At 33.8% G+C, this 24445-nt stretch overlaps 3 protein-coding genes across 6 annotated transcripts; 1 reads left to right on the top strand and 2 right to left on the bottom strand.

Moving 5' to 3' along the window:
• LOC109354590 (putative 1-phosphatidylinositol-3-phosphate 5-kinase FAB1D) lies at positions 617–11089 on the bottom strand. 3 transcript variants are annotated; one of them, XM_019597191.1, is made up of 13 exons: positions 10797–11089; positions 9098–9392; positions 8957–8990; positions 8220–8867; positions 7699–7843; positions 7285–7626; positions 5783–6628; positions 5183–5499; positions 4223–4349; positions 3925–4074; positions 1710–3128; positions 1326–1592; positions 617–1195 (listed from the first exon to the last, which is right to left on the bottom strand). In XM_019597191.1, exons 2-13 carry the CDS (start codon positions 9336–9338, stop codon positions 881–883), a joined length of 4851 nt encoding a protein of 1616 aa, XP_019452736.1. In that variant the 5' UTR covers positions 9339–9392; positions 10797–11089; the 3' UTR covers positions 617–880. The 3 variants fall into 3 exon arrangements, with proteins under 3 accessions (XP_019452736.1, XP_019452735.1, XP_019452737.1); XM_019597190.1 differs by having other exon boundaries at positions 9098–9397; XM_019597192.1 differs by lacking the exon at positions 9098–9392 and having other exon boundaries at positions 10797–11088.
• On the bottom strand, positions 16189–20226 carry LOC109354591 (NAC domain-containing protein 17-like). Its single transcript, XM_019597193.1, has 5 exons — positions 19526–20226; positions 18507–18784; positions 18092–18379; positions 17032–17593; positions 16189–16692 (listed from the first exon to the last, which is right to left on the bottom strand). Exons 1-5 carry the CDS (start codon positions 19719–19721, stop codon positions 16319–16321), a joined length of 1698 nt encoding a protein of 565 aa, XP_019452738.1. The 5' UTR covers positions 19722–20226; the 3' UTR covers positions 16189–16318.
• LOC109354594 (sphinganine C4-monooxygenase 1-like) lies at positions 21281–24335 on the top strand. 2 transcript variants are annotated; one of them, XM_019597196.1, is made up of 3 exons: positions 21281–21511; positions 21874–22176; positions 23398–24335. In XM_019597196.1, the coding sequence occupies exons 2-3, from the start codon at positions 21952–21954 to the stop codon at positions 23938–23940; spliced, it is 768 nt and encodes a 255-aa protein (XP_019452741.1). In that variant the 5' UTR covers positions 21281–21511; positions 21874–21951; the 3' UTR covers positions 23941–24335. The 2 variants fall into 2 exon arrangements, with proteins under 2 accessions (XP_019452741.1, XP_019452740.1); XM_019597195.1 differs by having other exon boundaries at positions 21282–21511; positions 21828–22176.

Consider the following 24445-nt stretch of genomic DNA (forward strand, 5'->3'; position numbering starts at 1 on the left):
CCATCGTTTGTCAGGATAGGAGCAAAAATAGTGAAGGCAAGGATGGTGACTGTGGGTAATAGAATGTTGAGCCTGGCAGTGCCACTTAGTATTGCATTCATGACATAGCAGTAGTGAGATTCATCCATGTCACAATGTGTGACAGTTTTTAAACCTTCATGGAAATTTCACAGAGGTGGATTACACGGCATGTTTATTCACACATAGTGGTTTATACTTACTATTAATTTACATCATCTACCACTACCATACCTGATAAATGTAGCTGCTTTTTATCAAAATCCTTACATTTATGAGGAGGTAACACTATTCTTTAAACAAAGAATGTTTCAACAAATAGATTGTGTCCCAAACAAACTTTCTATGTGAGATCAAGGGTTCAAATCAACACCACCCCCAGTCTGAAGGTTAGTCCCCATGCATGGCTTCTTCATTTCATATATTTTGAAGTGGAGAAAAAGATATTATAAACAAGTGTATCAGAACATAAAAATACAATATAAAGTGTACAAATAATACAAGTCTTAAACAAATAGTGATAACAAGTATCTAAAGCATTAACCACATTAAGCATGTGCTTTTACTGGTTTGTCCAATAGAATAGCATTGGGGGGTAGCAACTGCACTTTTCATTGATTCAAAGTAAAGCTTACATTTTGCTTAGGCTTTACAAAAATATTACTCATGTCATGCTGAATATGTAGAAATGACAACATCCCTAGGAATCTGCTAAAAATTGCAGAATAACAGGGCTAAGTTTATAAACAATATTGGTTCTTCTATATATACAATGGTAAGTAGTTGCATAAATTCTCAATTTTTTATGAACTTTTGAAAAATCAAATCAAAATATTAAGAGAAATCATTTGGCATCCTTGTGCTAGGAACTTTGTTGGGAAGGATCATCTTCCCTGGAGCCACAAAGTTTGCAAGGATTGGAGGATTTCTGAGAACACCAATGATCTGGAACACTCAGAAAATATGTTGACATAAACTTTCTGAACCTCTTCTTGTATTCTATTGGAGAGATTACAGTTGGCAAAACATTCTTGGGCACAACAAGTGAAGACTTCATCCATGTCTCAAGATGTTTGTCCCAGGTATACTGCCTCAGAAAATCAATGATCCCGCAAACTAGCTGGCGCTTCTGTGAATCTACTCCAACAAGTAAGGAGTAATCCATCACATTTACTGACTGCGTATTGAGCAAACAATGATCATATAAGATAGTCAGGAAAATAAATTCTAAAACAAGAACAAATTCAATAGCAGATATCATGTGACAATTTAGGCGCAGTAGTAGAATGCTTTTAATGCAGACTTACATTGAGAAAGGTTGTATCATTCCAAACAGCCCGTTGAAGAAGACGCTTTGCTTTATGGCTGACATATAATGGGGAAGAATTCATGTCATTCACAAAGTTCTGATCCAAAAGAACATCTCCAGCACCATCAGCAGCAGAAGTGTAACGAGCAAAAAGAGCACCTTTAAGATCATACTGGCGAGTAATATTTCGATTGTAACTAAGGTTTTCCATCACCATGAGATCGTGTTTAACCTCTTTTCCACTTTTGATATGTCTATTAGTAACCTGCATGGAGATTGAAATTCTGAGAATTCCATGAGGAAAGAAAATAAAACAGGAGAAAAAGTTGGCAAATGTTTCCAAGATATATCCCCAAGAGATGTAGAGAGTAGACACACCAACCTGATATATTCCCAAGACTTTTGAAAGACATGTTTGGCTCCCGGACTCGAATGACTCCCTCATGTGTTTGAAATACCGAGAAGAAAACCCCAAAAATGAATCAAGTTCTGTCTTCTTAATTTCCTTTATGATGAACCTATCATCAAATGTTTTTGCAAAAAAAGACTTGCTTTTTCCACCTTTAGCATCCCAATTCCTACAGCGGCTTAAACAAGCAATATAATCAAGCTCAGATAGGCAACACAAATTCCGAAGTTCACGGAACTGGTTAACATAATGACAAGTCACTGTATATTTTTCCTTCCCAAGTGATTTTGCATACCCCATAGCAATCTCTACGCCACTATGGTTTTCTAGAGAACGAGAGGATAGTGACTCTTCTGAAGAAGTGCTTCCTGTAGAATGCACAGAATCAGAATCTGTAGCACTTGAAAATGTGTTTGGAGAAGTTAAGGTAGCACCATGGATAAAGTCATGCAAACTTTCTATTGATGTTGAAGTACCTCCATTTTCTCTACTATCATCTTCATCAAGTTTTCTCACCGCATATGAATCTTTTAAGAAGGCCAGTGCACAGGCAATGATACTTGAGGGTTCACCCTCGTAGTCGGAGACAATATGATTATCTGTCCTGAGAGGGATGTGCAACCTTGTACCTTCCTCAATGATTAATTGATTGGCTGTTGGTAGATATTCTATGATAGAGCTGCTTAAAGATTCAAATTTTGACAACAATATTTTCTGGAAGTCCCTTACACCTATCTGCCTAATCTCACCGAATGGCTTCCAGAACCATTCATTTGAGTCCTGCAAAATGGAAACTGGTGAATGCAGTGAAGCACTATTATTAACTAGAAGGCTGCTTTGAATGTCTGTAGATTCAACTTGAAGATGGTTCGATGTGACAAAATCCTTTTCCAGGAGATTGCCACCTTCTGAAGGGGACTGGGTGAAAACATCAATACTCAAGTTCAACTTCTTGTCAGAAGATCTCCTTGACCTCAAATCGTCAACAACCGGAATCTTCACATTCTGTGGGACATCCTGTTCACTGCCCTCGAGAAGTGATACACTTATAGGAATTTCCTTTATTGGGAGTTCATTTACTTCCAGAGATGTGTCCGACAAGATTTCTACATTGGCACCCCCATTAATATTGCTATTTTCCATTACATTACCTGTAGATGCAATTTCTCTCCCAGCAGTGCCTTCCACTTTTGAATAACCATGTTCTTGCATAACTTTTTCAGAGACATTAGATTCACTTCTTAAACGGTCATGTGAGTGTAATGAGTACAAGCGCCGATCCCACACACATGATTCAATCAGAAGATCCCACATCAATCGGTTTAGACTGAGCAGTTTGAAGGCAGCCTGGTCTGGATCCCCTTTCTTAAAAACAGCATTCTTGATGTTTACCTATTATCATGAATATGCAAGGCATAGAAAAAGCATGTTAGTATTCACACTAATTGCAATATCTAAAAGCATTCATCAGGATGAAAAACATGAAATCAAAAGAAATGAAAATCTAGAACTAATGTATAATGTGGAACAAGTTAAATATTTCCAGGTTACATTTTACACAGTAAATTAAATCTCGCATTGGTATAGAAACTTCTAATCAGCGCTTTAGTACTAGCAAATTAGCAATATCCAATTTTAAGCTTGCATCCTCTATGACAATTTTTTCGCTCCAATATACATTAGTATATCTATTTCCTGTACTGTTAATGCATACAAGAGAAAAAAAATCCAGTGAGCTACGGCATGTCATATATTCCTATTTAACAGATACATATTGTTGAATTTGAGGATTTTAGGTAGGAAAGAGTGGAGAGATAAAATAGAGAATTATAATAGTATAAGATTGATATTCGAGTGATATGTTGAGGTTATTCAAAAGTACACAAGATTGGTCCTATTTATATGCAAATAGAAATAACAAAACACAAATAGAATCCTAACATAATTACCCATAATGACAACTGATCCTAACATGATTACCTTTAGTAACAGGGTTAATCCTAATGAATCCCAATATGATAAACATTATGGGATATTTCTAGGTATTCTACCACATATGAATCCATAATGAAAGGAAACACTAGGAAAGACGAGAATCATATTTAGGACTTGCAACTTTCAAATTGGATTATGTTGGTTCCATGTTACATAAGTAAGTGTCAAAATCATGTACTGATAGAAAGCTAACCTCAAATTCTTCTCGCTCTTGCTTCAACATCTTCTCAACCTCAGAGAACTCTCTTATTGATCCTCCAAGGTTCAAAGTTGATCTATCAAGTCTTATTGTCTTCAAACAGTTCGCAACTTCTGTGAACAGCGATATGCCTTTCATGTACACCTTGAAAAAAGAAAAAGAGAAGTTAATTTTAGTGCAAAAAATGCCTGAGAATTAAGAACATGACTATTGCTCAACTCATATATTATAGTTCAGCCACTATAAGTCAAAGAAATATCTACATAAAAATAGACAAGTCGGCAAAACATACTTTCTCAGTTTCTTTCGAAAGCCACTCTTGTTCTATGGTACCACTGAACTCTAGCTTATGAGGAGGCATGGACACAGTATAAGTGGTGACTGGAGAATATCTGAACATTGCAACCATGTGACCTAATCTGCATGATAAGGAAACTCTCAAGTTAATAAGGGGCAAACCATGGAGCCTATAAAGATGAAAATAACCACTTAAGCGCGGAAAGGTTTGTGCCTAAATATTTAAAACTAATTTGGTGGCACTTCAATTTTTCAATTAGTACAAAATGAAATTAGACTGAATCTTATGCAAAAGGACTACTTTAGAATCATTAGAAGTCAAGGCAAAGATGCTAGCAAACAAACCACAATTCGAGAACATCTCTAAATGTCAAATATTAAACAACATGAGCATGAAGTAGAACCATAGCTGTTTTCTTTACACAATTCAGATTCCATCCATCTAAATATAAAATGTTCAAACAACTGAATTTTATTCCATTTGAAACCCATTCAGTAAAATAATTTAGAAAAATGAAATATTCTTACAGAGTGATGATATAGGGTGAAGCCGGGAACCTTTCAGGTGTGCCAACAGTGCTCCCAGACTACCTCCATGCAAGGCACCTAACTTGGGCCATCAAGAGGCACTAGGTTTCACCTTGAACCAAGACTGTGACTTTTTTTGTAAATTTTTTCTTAAAATCAGAAATTTATTAAAACAAAGGGGGGTGTTACAAAGAGAAAGGAAGAGTAGAAAATAGAAATCATCCTTAACAAAAGTACAAAATTGAACATAACAATCCAGTTGACCAACTTATCGCCCAACAAATCATTTGTAAGAAACTCCTTTTTTATTCGCGTTCTTTGTTTATTATATTGTTTCCATACTTCTTGGAACAAGCAGAAAAAGGGGTCTGGATACACAAATTAACAGTATATTGTACTATAAAAGGGGATATGTAGTTCGTCATACCCAAAGTAGTAGAGAAAATCCCTATCAAGAGAATGACCACAGCTAAAATTTCTGGTAGAAGAATAGCGAGAAAGGCTAAGCTCCAAAAACTTTCCAAATGATAGACTACGAGCAGTGGTGGATATCAATACTCGCTTTGTTGAGTTAGACTTGCATTTTACACAACGGCTCCACATCCAAAGTTTCCCTTCTGCCTGTCCGGGCAAACATTTTTCCTGAGGCAGTCGTTTGACTTGTATAGTAAGCTGCTTATTATGATGAGCATAATCATAAAAGTGAGCTTCTGGAAATTCTTGGCAGGTGTCGCAAAGTCTTGTCTGCATACACAGCAACAACAATCAGTTAAAGCATAAACCTAGTTCAAGTCCAACCTCGCTTGGCAGAGAAAATACACACACATGCATACAAACATATATAACGCATATAAAATTGTATTACATTGGAAAACTTCACTCTTGCCATGCTTGCTAATTCCAACAATACATTCATGAATGAACATACAGAATAACACACTGTATCATATAATTAGCAATTCAGCATCATTCAACCAGATAAAGCAAAGAACTGAAAGAAGCAAGGAAGGGAAAAAGCAATGAAAACCTGATTGAGCAGGTTATCCTGAAGAAACTTTCCAAGTGGAATATCGAAGTTCTTGTAAAACATAATGTGAGAAAAATGACTTTGCTGGCATACGGTGCCTTTCAAGGCGTTCCGGGAAGACATCAAGACCAAAATACTCTGAGAATCCAACACAGCATCGATATCATCTTTACTTTGGATTTCCTTTCTATCAATGTCACCATCTTTAATTTTACGGGCGTTGGAAGCAAAATGCACAGACGTGGGCAGGGATTGTCCACCATTAAGTATCTTCACTCCATTAGAATCATCTTTTGCTTCGATCTTGGTATTTTCATCTACCTCCAGAGAGTCTAGAATGGAAATTGATTTATTGACCTCATCATTGGGTTTCCTTCCATTGAAGCCTAAGTATGCTGATAGAGACTGATAAGGAGCAGAAGATGCAAAGGGAAAGCTGTCCCCCATAACTTTCTTCATAGAAGATGAGATGGCTGAGAACCCAGAAAACACAGCTGGATTATATGGTTCAAAAGATAATGGGGAAAACTCTTTTGATTCTAAATTCAAATCATTTGTACTTTTGTCATGAATTCCGTTGCACATAGGAATATCAGTACTAACTAGTCCATTTTCAGTAGAATACTCAAGAGATGGAATGATTGAATCAACACATGCCCGACCAAAGGATTCCTGATTGGCTGGCAAGATATCTGCTAATTTCACAGCAGGAATGGTAGAGAACATTGCTTTCTGATCAAAGAGGAAGGAGGTTTCAAGGATTAAGTTATATGCCATAACAACCGCACACCGTGTGACACATTTGATCTTCTTCAATTCATCACTGTGAGTTCCTTTCAGTAAAATCTGAAATGTCAGGTGATGCAGAAGTTAATAGCACCAGAAACTCTAGAAGAAAAACCATAAGCTATAACTTCACATTCATATAATGGTAGCAAAAATCAAAGAATACTTGGCATCGGATGCCAATAGAAGCATGGGGTAGAGATAAATATCTTGTAGGGTGTGTGTGGAAATTAAGAATTACAGCTCAACTAAGCTGATAATAATGAAGCAGAAATAGCTTCAAATTCCATGTTCATCAGAGCCAATTCTCCTCAGGCATTCATAGTATACTGATACTTTGAAATATGTAATCATCCAAAAAAATTGGAGCATGATGTTTTCAATGTTCACCAAACATGCATCATAGTGTACAAGTACCATTTTTTTATGCAGTTTATTTGCCTCTAAAGCAGTAAAGCATCAGTACAGTAAGCAACGCTTATTAATTATTGAATTGTCAAATGCTAGTGTAAGTGTTGCGATGTTCTCAAATCTACATTAATGCTTCATAGCACGCTAACTTCAACAACAACAACAACAAAATTGGACACCCAAGCTACAGACACTTGGTATTCAAGCATATGTGCTTTAAAACATATGTCAATAAACGCAAATACAAACTTGCTGTGTCATAGAAGATGAAGAATACATCTCAAGAGTTACAAGTAAAGGCATACCGTACAGCCCAAACGTGTAGGACAGCCCTCAATAAACATCAAAGTTTTGATGGGCCTCTTTCCTCCGTCACCAGCACCATCATGTTCCTCCATAAACTTCTTAAAATAAATGAAGTTGCAGTGTCTTAGCTTTTGACCATTCAAATTATCACATGATAGAATTGGTGAACCAGTACAAAGAGAAATTCTTTGCAGACGATGAAGCTTCATATCAAGCACCAGTGTCATTTTCTTAGCCAAAATGGACTCTTGTATATCACGAGAAACCGTTTTCTCCACTAATATAACATTTGGATGACACATTTCTATAAGACCCATTTTAGATTTCAGACACTCTTTCTCCTGTGAAGAAGCAAATAATCAGCTAGAGAATGGTATACTAAAAAGGGAAGAATCCAATATAACTTAAGTTACCTGATCCATGAAGTCAAATGAGGACAGACCACTAATAGAATGGCCAACATCGCCACTAATCAGTAACAACCTTGGATTTTTGTACTCGGTCAGCATATGCTTGTGAGAGGCATGTTTTTTGAAGACCAAACCTTTGACGAGTTCACTGCAACACAAAATATTTGCTTTAAGATTTGCTATTATGGCACAAAAATTTCATGCTAAATACTTATATGTTCAATTTCCGCCGATAAAAAAAAGCTTATATGTTCATTTCCAGTGGATTCACAAAAGTAGGAAAATAATACCAAGGTAAAACAAGTACAGCTAAAGGAAATGTAAAATGGAAAAGCAAAGAATAATTGAATTCTACACGTGATTGAGTAATACAACATGCGGATTTCTGAAAACAATCATAATCACAGTAACCATTATGTAAGCAGAAATTTCATTTGAGTAAAAAGCCCAGCTTGTTGGTAATGGTACACAAACAATAAATAGCAGTATGAGAAAGTAGATTCTTACTTAAGAACTATTTTTACCTTTGGCTACAAGAACCAGTTGCAATGCATTTCACTTTAACGTATCCATCAGGATTCATTGCATTACCTCCAATAGTACCAGGCTTCAAAAAAGAAGCAGCTTCCCAAGATAAAGACATAACTATGTCAACCCAACTCTTATCACCTTCATCACAAGAGGAAACTCCCATAGATTTAAGAAGCTGACCTACAAGTCCCTTGAATTTCCCATTCATTACTTCTTCCATTGCTCTTTGTTTTTCCTCTTTGAACCTCACTTCATCCTTAGAACTACTCATAAAGGTTGGCTCACCCAAGTATGCAATCCCAATGCCCTCATCGTCGTCGTCATCATTACAAGTCACACTATTTTCCATATCATCCTGTGGATTTTCTGGCTCGGGAGGTTCCCAAGTTTGGGTGTCCAAGTCATCAGGAAGAGAATATTCAGTTTCTTCGGCATAGGATGCAGTAGTGTTTTCAGAACCATCAGCTTTTGCTTCGAGGCAGTTGTTTCCTTGTAGGATTTCCACGTCTCTCATCGTATACCCTTCATTGTCATTATTGCTTTCTTGGGCATTATTTGCCACCACTTTTTGTGATTCCCCATTCAGCTTATAGTTGAGATCTTCCATAACACCTTCAACTGTACTTTCCTCTTGACTGATTCTATTAGAGAAACAAGCAAAATAAGTATTTGAAGCATAGATCAGTTAAGCATTATACATTTATACTCAGTTCTGTGAGGAAATAATTACCTGTCAGGTGAGCTCACATCAACAGACAAGTCACCTAAAAGATCACATCAAGAGCAAGTTAAAGAATTTTTTTCAATATAACCACAAGACTAACATCATCGACGTATAAAAAATAAAAAACACAGAGAGATAGTGATTTACTGCAGGTTGAGACACAGCTATCAGTACTCGTCAATGATGCAGTTGGACGGATATTTGGTGTGAAATGTGGACTTGTACTATCCCGTTTCACATTTTCTCGCTCTAACTTCTCTCCACAAAATTTACAATAATTCTTGAGAACTTCACCATTCAACTTTAAACTACTATCATTTCCCAGCTTCTTGTTGGCAACATTTGATTCTGTCAAAGATGCAGCACAATAATGGCACATACTACACATCCGAACCAACACTTGTCCACAAACTTTATTACAAAGAGACCTGAACTTGATCACCTATTCTGGTACAAGAAAAAGTATATTAGTACTGAATGAGTTTCTAAATTCTGTTTCCCCTTATTTATCTACTACATTAATTAAACTTACTAAAAGGCAATATGATAATAGTCTAATTCCATTCTACAAAACAACTTCAATAAACCAAATCCTCCCAACTAATAAATTATAGGCACATAAAATTTAATCTCAGTTTACTTTCCTTTCAGATCAGACCCATATTTAGCCAAAACTATATATTCGAATTAAAATGTCAATGTAATAAAACAAGAATAATCAAATGCAGACAATGAAATGAAAAAGAAATTCATCATCCACCTGAATAAACCCAAAACTCACAAAGATGAAAAGATAGTTATTCAAAAAGATAATAAAAGAACCAAACGATGCTTTCTAACTGTTTCATGCAATATAAAAACATTATAGAGATTATTACCTTGTTCAATTTTTTTACTTGGTGTAAAACACAAAATAAAACAAATATATTTATAAAAAAAATAACAGATAGAGAGAGCGTAATAAACCTCTTGCTATAATTTGCCGGTGTTTTATGTAAAAGAAACGTGATACTTCTATGACGAGAGTCCATTTTCTCGCCCAAAAGGTGTTGCTTTTCATGGACTAAGGGGAAAAAATCGATTAAGAAGTGCACCAAACACATGAAAATAGTACTTTTTGTGGATTGGTACAATAACCACCGGAAAAAGCTACAATTTTACAATAAGATGATTCAAACAACGCTCGAGGGATGGAAATCTCAAATTTCATGAAGGGAAAAAGAGAGAGTATATATGAAGTCTAGACAGTACACAAAAGAATGACCAAATCGGGGGTTTGTTGGTGAAATTAATTTTCAAACAAATGGCAAAAACATGTATTCAGGATCAAAAGAATTAGTACAAACAATAGAACAGGCCCAGATACATTAACCACCTAAAAAATAAGTACATAAAAGTATAAAACTCAAGCAAGTGCTAAAATTGAAGATTCAAAACAGGTTCAGATATCATATACCAAAAAAGTGAGTTTAGATGCCAATTCTCTTAGGCCAGCAACACAACAAAAACCCAAATTTTTTGAATTGGAAACTTCAAAATTGCATTCCAAACACTACCAACAGCTAGACAGAGCTTTGTAACAATGACTAAATGGATCAAAGCTCAAAGCAGATAGCAATGTATTAAAAACTATATATATAACCACAATAACACTGATCCACAAAAATCAGATGAAGCTCTCAATCAAATCTTCATTTCTTACATAATAATCAAATAAATTACTCACCTATAAGATTCAGATTCAACAATAAAACCACCATTTCCAGCTCTAGAGTAGGTTTAAAATAAGAACACGTAATTTAAAATTTAAAATATATAAAAAATTGAAAAGAAATTCAGAACTTACCGTCAAAGCAAACCCAAGAACAAAAAGATAGATGTGACCTCCAAATCAATCATAGCTCCAAATCTGTAAGGGTAAACCACTTCATTCCACAAATAAAGCTCACTATTTTATGAAATAAGCATAGAATTTGGTATGGAATTTGGGTCACAAAATCAAGCCACAAAGACAAAGTTGTGAACTTTTTGAAGGTAATAGAAGAGGGCAAGCAATAGAAAGAAAAGATATGAAGATTGGAAGAATTTTTGAAATCTCAAAATTGAATGAAAGAATAGAGAAGAAAAACTGAGTAAAAGAAGAACAGTGTACTGAGAATAAGAAAACACAGAAACAGAAAATTTTGACATGTAGTGGGCCCCACCCTATTTAATTGCTTCAGAAAATATCGACAAAAGTTTTGAAAATAATAATAATAATATTTTATTAGAAAATTTCTGATCCAAAGAAAAAACTGATACGTTGTTGTTTTGCATTACAAGCATTTATTGTCTTATAACTTGTATCATTGTATGTACTACTAGTTTATTATTAGTTGAAAAAATATATTTAAGTAAAACAATTAATAATTAATTATTTTTCTGACCAATCATAACAGATGGCATATACAATAACACAATTTATGGGACAGTAAATATATCCTCATATTATAGCTTATACTGGCAGCTACATCAGTTAGATTTTGGGTAACTTTTGTCGGAATATATATACCTTAAAGGTATTCTTTGATTTCTTTCAATATCATCACATCTTTATGGTTAGTTTATGTCATAGACAAAGCTTATTGGATGTTCCTCTTCAAATTTGAAATTAGACATTCATAATTTATCTTTCATAAATCTACCAATATAGTATATTTTTCATCAACTCCTACCATTAATTTCTGATAATAAAAGGCAACAAACTGAAATGTAAAATAAAATAATAATGAACCAGGTAAATATATTTATATACTTATAAAATATATAGCCAGACATTAGTAAAGATATTCGATCAACAAAATGTTGATTTAGTAGTGTAAAACTTCATTAGATCATCGAGATGATCAAAAAATCAAAAGTTTAATTTCCACAAGTGACACAAGTTGGAAGAGACAAACACGTAAGATATTAGTTCCTTATCATCCGAATGTGAAAAGATATTTTTTGTTAGTGACAAGAAAAATAAAAATAGTGGAGGAAAAGATAAATATAAAAGAGAAAACAAATATAGTGTTTTTTTGGTTTCTTACATGTATCATCGCATTGGAGGCAATCCTGACCGAGTCGGGAACATCCATAGGTACGTGGGGCTAACTCTCGCAACGGATATTTTTTCATCCACAAGACTCAAACATATACAACTTGAATTAACGTCATTGGTAACAAAATATAGGGGGTTGCATAAGGCATAAATGAATTTGAAGGCTAATAAAGGGTACTTAATGATTTTTAAGGTTTACCAATAAATATTTTTGTTAGCCTGTTGCATTTTATTATCCATCCCCTAGTCCATAATTGTTTGTGTTACCTTGTAAAGGTGGAGGTTAAGAAAATGTTGAAAGGCCTAATTATATATTATTAAATGGCCAACAACATAATTGATGCCATTAACTTTGTGAAACATCATAAACTGCATTAGTTCATTTGAGATATGTGTCTTTCACAATAAGTGTCGTTCCTAAAAATTGAATTATTAACTTTTTTATTATCCAAAATATTTAGCGAGATCTTACACCACTAAGTCAACATCTTTCAAGGTTGTGTGACACCATTACACTAACATGATAATAATTGCTATTATTTTATTGTTTCCTTGAGAAAATAAATATATGACCTCAATTTTTCTTCCTTTATTATTATATAACACAAAAAATATGACCTGGATTTGAATTATTTGAAGCCACGTGGTGATGAGAGTTTGTGAAGAACATGATTTTAGATTATGAGATGGAGCAATATGATTGGGTGAGAAAATGTTTTCGTGTATTATATGGAACCCTATTATTATTGCACCTATAATTCATACTTCTAGTATTTTGCCAATTCCATTCCTAATTTTTCACCTAATTTCTCATTCTTTCTTAATTAACCAAATTAATATAATAAAAGTACATTTAAATAAAATTATAAATTGGGAAGATTCTCACTTAATCTCATATCCAATGGACAATACTAAAGTACGACCTGCAATTCTTCATTTATAATTTTTTTCATAGATAATAAGGTTGCTATGTCAATTACACCATTACTTGAACTTTCGATTTTGTGGATCATAAATTGATTCTCTACCAAGTAGAAAACCTTCTCTTCACAATTCTAACTAAGTTTAGATTAAATAAATATTGGGTACAACCAATTTTTATACTCTAGCATCATACAAATTCACCTTAGAAAAGTTTCCCTTGATTTTTTTTTTAATATAACGTAGGAAAATAGACATAACCCATGACGGATTCTAAACTACTAGGGATAAAGAAAGTAAGGAAATTAAGGAGATAAATGTAATTATAAACTCACTTTATTATCTGTAACTATGCCATACAAATAAATGTGACATATATTAATGTAAAATTGAATTTAGAAGGAGCGGTATATTTGAAAAGTGAAAAGAAACCGATAGTAGCAGCAATATATTAATATTTGAAAACATTAGTCAAATGATATATAGTCCAAATTTGTATTTTTGTGAATCAGATCTGGGTCCTAATTAGTGTAACCAGATCTGCTTATTTTAAACTTTGTATTTCAAAATCACATGGGAAACACAAATCACTAAATCTATTTAACATGGCAAAAGGATTATTAGTTCTTAAACTACATATTGGGTTATTACTACAAGAATCTCATGTTTCTTTGATTTAAACTTGAAGCACATTCTAGCATTAGAATGAAGAAAAAAAATAACATTTTACTATAAAACTTTATATGAAAAAAGAACCTTAGACTATAGATAATCAACTATGAAGTTGAATTATTATATGGGTACTTGCAATGTTATTACACATTTGAGATAGAATTAGCCAGATACTCAAAATAATACATGTCTATAAAAATTAGGTGCTTACTATAGGAATCATTTTGGCATTGACAAAATCTTCCAAACACAAATGTGGTTTAGCTAAATGTCAACAAACTTTATCTTATGCAAGTGGGAAACTTCAAACTTGGAACTTGTTATTTTGTTGTATTGGATTGGGAAGAATATCCAAGTTGCAAATAATTTATAGGCAAAATGTACTATGGAGGTTGAATTGTTATGATCTTGACAATGAAGCAAATTGTAGGAAAATATCACTTTGTTTGCTCTTTATAATTTATTTTATTGAGGTGTTAAACTAAAGAGTAAATGTTAATTTAGTCCTGAAATTCGCAACCATAAATTTGGTCTTTTTTTTTTTTTGTTTCCCACAGCTATTCTCGCACTGGAGGCAATCATGTCCGAGCCGGGAACATCCATAAGTATGTGGAGCTAACTCTCCCAACGAGTATTTTTTTCATCCACAAGATTCGAATCCGAATTCTTGCTTAAAGAGAATCAAACATGTACCACTTGAACCAATGCAAATTGTTAATAACACAAAAAAACAACTTTAGTCTTTTACTCTAACTATCTAATGTAGTCATTAAGGGTTAGGTAAATTAAGTATAACAACATATCATGAGATATGGTTTTGTTTCATATTTTATTAATAACCTACCAACCATGATGCTCATGTTTCTTGGAGACCAAGCAGAAAGTTAAATTTATGTGAAAAAAATAGACTTTACAGCATCCAAATAGTGGTTAACTCATAAATATTGGATAATATACTTACGGTATAAGAATCCTTTACATTATCAATGTATTTTCTCATTTTTAGATTTCATTGTATTGAATTTAAGAATTGACAAAAATTGAATCTTGCATTTAGAAAGGGAAGGGAAAAGATGTTAGAAACTTTTATAGTTACAAAATAAAAAGGATGGCCCAAGTATAATCTGAGGATGATAGATATAGACAACTTTATTTTCACACAAGCAAAAACACTGATTCTACGGGTTTGACCTCATGACCTTTAGTTCACAACATAGACAAGGTTACCATTGTGTCGAGACTCACCCTCTTTATAGTTAAATTTTTTTGTCATAAATAATTTCATTCTGTTTGTTTAATGTTTTGGTGTATCATGAAATAGCTGATTGCCTTTTTAGAATAGACGAATATAGAGGGATTCACTTATTCTCCATTGTATCTATCAGGAGATTAAATTGTTTATTTTAATTAGTGAGTAAATCTAAATTATTAGATATTTATAGAATTAATGATAAAATAAAAGCAAAATTTAAATTTTTTTACTTTGGAGTAAATAAATCCTCACTCTTCTTATTTATATAACTCACTCTTCTTATTTATATAATTCACAAATATCTGCTCACTGCCAGAGAGTACTCTTTTCCCTCTACATCAATAGTATTTTTTATATATTTTTAGCACCGTTTTTATATGGCTTGAGTATATATAAATAAAAGAAGTGATTAAGATGAGAACATTATTATTGTGAAAAATAAAAAATAATAATATAGATTATTAAATTTTATTTTTACAATTATAATCAATAACTATCTTTTATTCTTAATCATTCATTATTAGATTTTATTTATCGTTTTTACAATTTTTATATCACAAATTAATTACATCATAGTTAACATACTACCTCCCTAAAACTTCTATAGTAAATAATATAAAATACTAATAATAAAATATGTTATAACAACAGCTAACTCGAAACAAAACAAAAACAAAATCATAAAGACCATAGATTGTCTAAAATAAATATTAATATTTATAAGTGAAATGTCACTCCCATTTTACTAGTCCAGAAAAAGTTTGTTGCTAGGAGTTCAGAATACAGTACATTTCCATCAAATAAAATTTCTCCAACATACAATGTCATTAATTAATAAGTGTAATATCTATGTTCTGTCCATATAATGACTTATACATAATTATTATATCATTCACCTTGAATTTTGAAACGTCAACGATAAATAATGCAATGACAATATATAAAACTCATACATTATCCTTACTACATTTGTTTTCCTCTTATTTAATTACTTCCAGAAGGGACCAGGACACAAGATACTTATTAACAAATGAATGGTGAAAGATGCGCTGATAGTGCATACATCGTTATACATCGTTAAACTGTCAGTGCAATTTACACATCAGAGAATGTGACACTGCTCTCCAAGTTGATCCAACCAAGACATTTAACATTGGAGCATAAAAAATGAAACTACATAAAAGACTTAGATTAACTACTTTAACAACTTCACCAAAATTCTGGTTACTAACTTACCAATCCGCCACAAATATTCCTATAAAACTAACTCCCTTCTCTTGAACCAAGATATATATAGCCTTGACTTCAATATTCACAATGAATAAAGTTTACTTTTTTATTTATTTTCAGAATATGTTAGAGCACTACTGTTTCAGTCATTCTGAGAAGATCCCAGAGAATATGTATATATATATAGCAGCAAAACTTGGATCGTACATATTTAAGGAGAGATGCATCTCCCCAGAACTCGTAAGGTTCCAACAGAAATCCACAAGAAAGCACATAAAGCAATAATAATTGGGAAGGAAAGGAATAAAACCCTGTTTCTGCTTGCTCTCTTTACAGTTGGTGTGTCTTTACCTTCCCCGGCAATGTTAGTGTGTTTGTGATTAATCTTCACCCTGCTGAAGCTAGACATTCGACTCAATGCCCGGTTCACCAAAGCATTGTCCGCAGCCGATGCAGGAGTGGTAGGTATTGACTCAACAAATGCCCAGAGAGCGGAGGAGAATCCACTTGTAGCAACATCTTCCACCATGCTACTTTTATTGTCATTGCCTTCAGCCAGAAAACTGGCAGATTCACATACAATACCTAAATATGACCAGAAGAAACTAGCATATATTAGAGATAGCCTATAACAATTTTTTCTTTTACAGAAAGCCACTTGAAACTGGCTCGAATGACATTTTCCCAGAGGGAATGTATAGTAAGAAATCTTAATTTAAGTTTTGAAAGCTCTCAAAGATGGTGCAAAATTTATACTCCAGAAAGGTTTCTGCCACGCATAAGATGGCATGTGAACCCCGGGAGCAGTAAAGTGTGAGTTCAGCACAAATGAGATTTGAAGCTTGCATCTTCATCCAAATCAAAGACAGTAAAAATCATTATTTGAGGCTTGAGCCACACTGTAGCTTGTACTGATAAGTATACCTGTGGTTGGTAGAGAGGAAGAATCAAAAGAGACTTCAGCTTGAATCGGGGTATTTCTTTCACCATGCATCCAGAATTCGGCGCCAGTTAGATTTGCATCATCTGGATTGGGCTGCCAGTGATAATTTTGACTTTGAACATTGCTGTGTAGGGAATTCATGGATGCATGTGAAACGGTAGCCTGAGTGATTGATCCCAATTCGGGAAGAAACATCTCTGCATCTTGGAACAGATCATATTCACTTAACCCATCTTCAAATTGCAGGCTCTCAAAAGGGTTTTCCACATTTGACAGTGTAGGTTCACTACCAATGAGATCATTAATTTCCAAGAAGTCTTCCTCACAAAAGTGGAACTCTTCAATTTGAATGTTGGGAGTGGAAGTAACCTCAGGTGCTTCAGAAACATGCAAATGAGAAGTAACTACAGATTGGTTGAAGTCAAAGCTAGGCAGCAAATCACGAGGCTGGCCGACCGAGTGAAAGATACCACCACTTGGCTCAGGGAATACAGCATCAGAGAATTGATCCACCACAGTACTTTGTGTTTCTTCAGAAACAACCTATATGGTTCATTAAAAACTTCAGTTAAAAAGGTACTCTTCGAAACAACAATATCAGAATTAAACAAGCAATTGATCATTAGCAGCTTTAAAAAAATTGTAGAAGGGAAGAGCGACATTAAAATCAACAAATACTGAAAAACAGAAAACACGAGTGTGGAGTTAAAAGAGAAACCACCATCCTGTTTTCTTTATTTGGTAGAGATATTCAAACATGGTATTATTGTTTTCTACAAATCCGGAATTGGAACTACAAATTTTCAAATTTTTTTACTAAAGAAATAACATTACCAGTAAAACCCGTTCACAAGTTGCAATTTTTTTGCTGTCAAATGGATCAGTTCACAGGCACCATGATTAAAAGTTGGAGAAGTGGAAATTAAAATTTATTACATTACATGGTGCCAAATAATACCCTTCCTTCCTCAAAATAAATAAATAGAGAAGCCAGAACAAAATTAATAAAAACTTGGAAGAACTTTTGGGAAGAACACGTACCAGAGGAAAGCCAGGATGATCAATCACATGTTGCTGGTCAAGGAAAAGCTCATAATCCAACATTCCGTTAATAACGTCCCCAATTTCATCATCTAACAAAGGCTGCAGCTGGTTATAACTAACAGTGGCAGTATTGGGAATATCAACTTCACGATCAGCTGAGCTAATGCTAAAATCTACAATGTTGTCATCAGCCCACTCTTCTTCTTTAAATGGAGCGCCGTACTGTTCACCATTTTTAGGACCAGGTCCACTTTTCTTGAAAACTTTGTAGAGAGCATAATAGTCCTGATATAATGAATATAAATCAAAACCCGAAGTCATGAAATAATACTCTCTCTCTCTGTTATCAAAATGAGTAACTATAAGAATAAAACAAGAAATTTCAAGGAATAAGGCTACTTAAAGGTGATACCTCAACACCCTGGCATCTCTGAAGTTCACCTTCATCCATGGTGTATTCATGCATAACCCAATCAGTCCGCTCACCACTAGGAGCTCTTCCTCTATAGAAAACCAGTGTCTTTTTCACTCCAACTGCCCGATTATTGCAGGTCACATTACGATCTTTTCCTGTTGCTTTCCAGTACCCACGTCTAGTTCCTCGATTAGACCTTGCACCATTAGGATACTTCCTATCTCTACGACAGAAAAAGAACCATTGCCTATCTCCAGTTTTTAGTACAGAAAGCCCTGCAAAATATCACAGACAATAAGCAATCAAACAAGAAGAAAGTTTGTATATAATAATATACTAATATATCAACAAACTGAATCAATATCGGGATTAAAATTGTCAGACCGGTCGTAATATACCAGCATCTTAGCCTATCTTTATAATTCATTTCCATAGGAGTAACTGCAACTTTAGAGCATCAATCAAAAACCACAACTCCAATAAATGGTTATGTTACAATAGCAAATGTGATTAGCCATTCAATCCTAATTACCAAAAAGAGTATCATTTGCAAATTTGACAAATAAAGTAAGAAAGCTACAATTAAACCAAATTTACAAACAGATCACCAAATCATGTTTCTACAAATCTACCAAATATTGACAACACTGAAACAAGCTTCGATTGATGAGAAATTCCCACCATATCACCCAAATGATCTAAACAAACCCAAGTATATAATGCTACATCAATAAAATCCAGACACAAAAGTACCAGAATTAAAAAAAAAGTCTTCCATTTGGGATCAACGCTATGTAAGGGTAACTCATAGAAACACTCTACCCCCTGAAGATCAAAACATTCAGATAAAAAGCAACAACTCCTAATCAAACAAAGCAAAACAAAATTCAATAGAAACCAAATAAAACACAACCTAAAAAACTGAAGCAAACACAAGTCAACGCCACAACAATCAACAACAACAAAAGATAGAAAGTGGCTTAAACACAAGAGGTTCTTAGAGGAGAGAAAAATACCAGGCAACTCCTCAGGATCACACTTGTACACATCAGTTTCGTAAATCACATCAAGCTTCAACCTTTTCCCACAAATCTTCCTCTTAAGATAGTACATGACAAGTTCCTCATCAGTGGGATGGAAACGAAAACCAGGCATCGACGACATCACTTTGCTCAAACAATCAGCAGAACCAGATTCTAAAGCCGCACCCATTTTCGATCAAAGGAAAATTAAGGCAAAAAATCCTAACCCAACACACAAAAATAGAAACTTTTTGATTGACAAGTGGCAAAACCTAAAACCCAGAAATATATGATACGATTCGAATATTTGGGTATCCAGAATCGAGGATAAAACCCTAAATAAAAAACCAGGTGATGAAATTTTACAACCAGGGAAAAAAACGGAACTTTTTTTAATCAAGGTTGTAAAAGCAGAAACCCAGAACTACATGATAGAATTATAACAGTCTGGGTATGAGAATTTGGAGATTGAAAAGTTAATCGAAATTGAGAAATGTGTGCGTGGAAAAAATGGTTTGAGGGAAAGGGTGAGGATAGTGTTGTGGTCAAGTCAAAGAAGGAAGCGATTTGGAGTGGGTGGGTACTAATAGGAAACTTCATTTGATTCAGTGGTTTGAGTGAAAATGTGAGAGTGTGAGCTCAATTGGATTAAGTGTTGCGTGAACATTAAGTTTCAATCAAGTGATGATGGTTGAAGATGAGCACAGGCTCTATGTGAGTTTGGTTGTACTTGATAGATTTGGATTGGTTTTAATATTATCATATTCCACGTAAGGTTTTTGGTTTCCGACATGTATCCTCGCACTGTAGGCAATCCTGTCTGAGCCGAGAACATTCATAGATACATAAGGCTAACTCTGCCAACAGACATTTTTTCAATCCACAAGACTCGAACCTGGATTCTTGCTTTTCTTTTGAATAGAACTAATTTCTTTTGGGTTTCGTGGTTTCCTCTTGTAACAAATGTCACTCAAATGAATGAAATTTTTTACTATGAAAATTTAGTAGTGTCTTACATTACTAGACTAACACATTGTTGACATATGATAATAGTTTTAACTTATCTTCACATTCAAATCATTATAGCATTTTTTTATAAGCCAAAATGTATTAGAAGAGAGTATTAAGATACTCAACCCAATATATATATATATATATATATAAAAGCATTTGGATTATGATAAATTATGAGTTCTTCTGCATTGTTGGAAAAATTGATAGCATATTGTTTGCAATAAAACTGTCATTGATTGATAAAAATGTAAAACTGAGTGTTAATAGTTTCATCCTATTTCAAATGATAATTACATTGGTATTTAATATCTGTTCTATATTAAATATAATTAATTTTAACAATTAGAAAATTTGATAAAAAGTAATTATTACGTTCAACCTTATCAAAAGGTTTAACAACTTTGCATAAGATTTGTTCTGAACAATTAATAAATGGTTAACACTTAACAGATTGATTTCTAGCAAGTAGAAATTGAAATCTGAATTTTATGAATGAAAAAGTATTTGGTTAAAGGAGTTAGAGAAAATCGCTGGTTAATGAGGATTACCATATATCTTTTGTTATATTTAATTTTAAATTGTGCTTAAAGCCTTTAAACATGTTATTTATAGATTATATGGGAAATAATTTGAAGGGTAGTGATTGAAGAAGAGGTTGATCATGATGATAATATAGCAGCACGTGTATTCATGACAGCCTCCATTTTTGAAAAAAAGACAAGACATAAACAAAAGCATGTAGGTCATGGTAGTTGGTTCTTTTTCTCTTTGTGGGGAGGCAAAGGGAGAAGACAAAAGCCTAAAAAAGGAACAAATTCTTAAACTTTTCAACATTTTCCAATCTCATAACTCTACCCACTGTTTATTCTCTCACACTAATTAGGTCCTAGATCTGATCCAAATATGCATTTTTCTAAAGGACCAGGGTTTCACTGTTGAACCTGTTTCCATCATCTGTTTATCCTGGTAAGTCATTTTTGTCACATTCTATTATGGGTTCTTCTGCATTGTTGGAAAGTTTCATGCTTTGTGATTAATTTTTTGTTATGTGTTGGAAAGTTTCAATTTTTTGTTTTTTAATTCTTAGGTTGTGTGAATTCAATATGGTCTAATGCAAAGATTGTTGCCTCTTAATTTATTATTTGTTTTGCTTAATTTGGGTTTTCTGAAGCTTAATGATGATGCTGTATAAATATGGTGGAAGCTGTGTTTTTTCATTTAAATTATTTTCTTTCTTTTTCTGTCTGCTAAACAACTTAAAGTTTTGATTTTTCCTTTTTAGGGTGTGAAGGAACTTGTCCAAATTAAGATCTTTATCTGTAATGCAGCTTTGACTTGCTGAGTTTGATTCCGGGTTCGGTTGTTTTTGCTCAAAGTTGATTTGTTTTCACTTTTAAATTCGTATAATGGTTTTCTGGGAAGATTATGTGAGTGATGAAGTGATGGGCACATTTGCCCCTATTTTGGTTTATTGGATATATGCTGGGTTTTATCAGTTGCTGCCACCTTTAGATAATTATCGGTTGCACACTAAGAGAGACGAGGAACAGAAGAATTTGGTGCCCTTTTCAGCTGTTGTGAAGGGTGTTTTGCTTCAGCAGCTTGTTCAAGCAATAGTTGCACTCTCCTTGGTCAGTACATTTCATTTAATTTCGACTAGTAATATATGTTCTCACTTTTGTTGGCAATCTTGTTTTTGTTTAAATTGTTACTCCATTTTTCTTATGTATTCTACCTAGTTTGTTGTTGCTTTTGTGCACATTTATAGCTAGTAGCATTTTAAGTTAAAAGGTTATTTCATTCTCTAGCTTCTATTATATATCCCTGAACCCTGATTCTTGTTGTTGCTTCTGTAACACCAACTTTTCTTCTGTATTTCTATCTTCATGTTTCTGTTTTTATTGCCCTTTTGCTATGACTTGCAAAATGTTGTGGGATCAGTTCCTTCAAGCTATTTTTTTTGCATAAGATGAACAAATTTTTTACTTATAATATTTTGAGCAAAATTGACAGAATTAATTGATCATCAATGAAGGTGTTAAGTGACATGAACGGTCTCTTCGTTAAATATAGATATGCATTAATGTATGTTTTAGTTGCTAGTTTATTTTGAGGTTTAACTTACATTTGAATTAGAGTATTCGGATTTTCATTGATCGATGCTCCATTGATGGGAACTTAGGTTCATTTTACTCTAAATCTTGGCCTGAACTTATATCCTACCTTTTTATCCCTGATAAAGGAACAATATCATGAGGAAGAAAGGAGAGATAGTATATCTGGAGGGAACATAAGAAACTCTTCTAAAATGATAAACTTAATAGCTAACCAAAATGGGTCAAAATAGAACAGAGCTGTGCAATCTCTTTTTATATTAGAACAGAAATTCCCTTGAAACATCCATGACCAGAGCTCCAAAGAGAAGCCATATAAATATAATTGTACTATAACAGATGGGATTAAAGATACTCCAAGCTTAACAAAGTGTATTTATTCCTGTATTTTAGGACAACTATAAGACTTCCAATCAAAATCCAGATTAGGAATGCATGCGTTAGAGAGAAGGTAGTATAAACTAATGCGTCAAAAATTGTATAAATATGATGACAAAAATCATATTTATAAATAACATGAATTCATTGTTATGCATAATATACTCATTAAAGGTATAAACCTTGTTGTGCATGATATACTTATTAAATGTATAAACTAATGCATATTTACCAAAATATATGGTGTAATGTCTTTCTTGCTTTTCTATAAAAAATGTCCGATGCTAGAGCACAGAATTTTCTGTAGAAATACTCTTTAGCTATTGTTGGATGACTAATATGCTTGCTACGATTCTGCAGTTGACTGCAACAAGAAATGCATCAGAGGATGTAGTGCAGCCTTCTATCCCCAGGCAAGTTTTGCAGATCCTTATCGCGATGTTTGTGATGGACACATGGCAGTACTTTGTGCATCGTTACATGCATCAGAATAAGTTTCTATACCGTCATGTCCACTCTCAACATCATCGACTGGTAGTTCCTTATGCAGTAGGAGCCCTTTACAACCACCCCATTGAAGGTCTACTACTTGACACAGTAGGCGGCGCCATCTCGTACCTTGCCTCGGGGATGACTGCAAGAACAGCTGTTGTATTCTTCTGCTTCGCTGTGGTGAAAACCGTCGATGATCACTGCGGACTTTGGTTGCCCGGCAATATCTTCCATTTATTTTTCCAGAATAACACAGCTTATCATGATATCCATCATCAACTGCAAGGTGTGAAATACAATTATTCTCAGCCATTCTTTTGTGTATGGGATAAACTTCTTCGGACATACAAGCCCTTCAATCTTGTAAGACGGCCTGAAGGAGGTTTAGAAGCAAGACCGGTAAAGGGTTAGAGTTAAAGTGTAATGGTTGAAACTATCCATTTTTCCTTAGAGGGTGTTTCATGAAGGAAAAGCTTGTCACTGCATTACATTTCTCAAGTTGGATTGAGTGGCTTGACAGTGTTTTCAGTTCATCTTGTGTCACAGTACCTTTTGCCAACCCACCTTGTGTAGCATAACTATGATGTGCTTAAGTAACTTTTCTTCATTAACATTTTTTTAGTTGTAATTTATTGCTAAAAGTGTATGAAGATTTTACACTGCCAAATTTGTTATTTTTTCCGATTACTGATTTACTTACATTGGTAAGGTGTGTACCATTTGTTATTACAGTTTTTTAGCATCCTAAGGCTAAACATGTGGTTTATTTCGGGGTTGCAGTATTGTTGAAGAAATCACTTCATTCCGTTGTTAATTTTATGATTGAATTAGTTTGTTGTGTTCAATGAACTATTTATGTGTTCAAAGTAACTTAATGTGGTTTTTGAATTCGTTTATTTCGCATGGGACAGTCTTA

The sequence above is a fragment of the Lupinus angustifolius genome, chromosome LG08 (genome assembly GCF_001865875.1).
Source record: "Lupinus angustifolius cultivar Tanjil chromosome LG08, LupAngTanjil_v1.0, whole genome shotgun sequence".
Classification (NCBI taxonomy): Eukaryota; Viridiplantae; Streptophyta; class Magnoliopsida; order Fabales; family Fabaceae; genus Lupinus; species Lupinus angustifolius.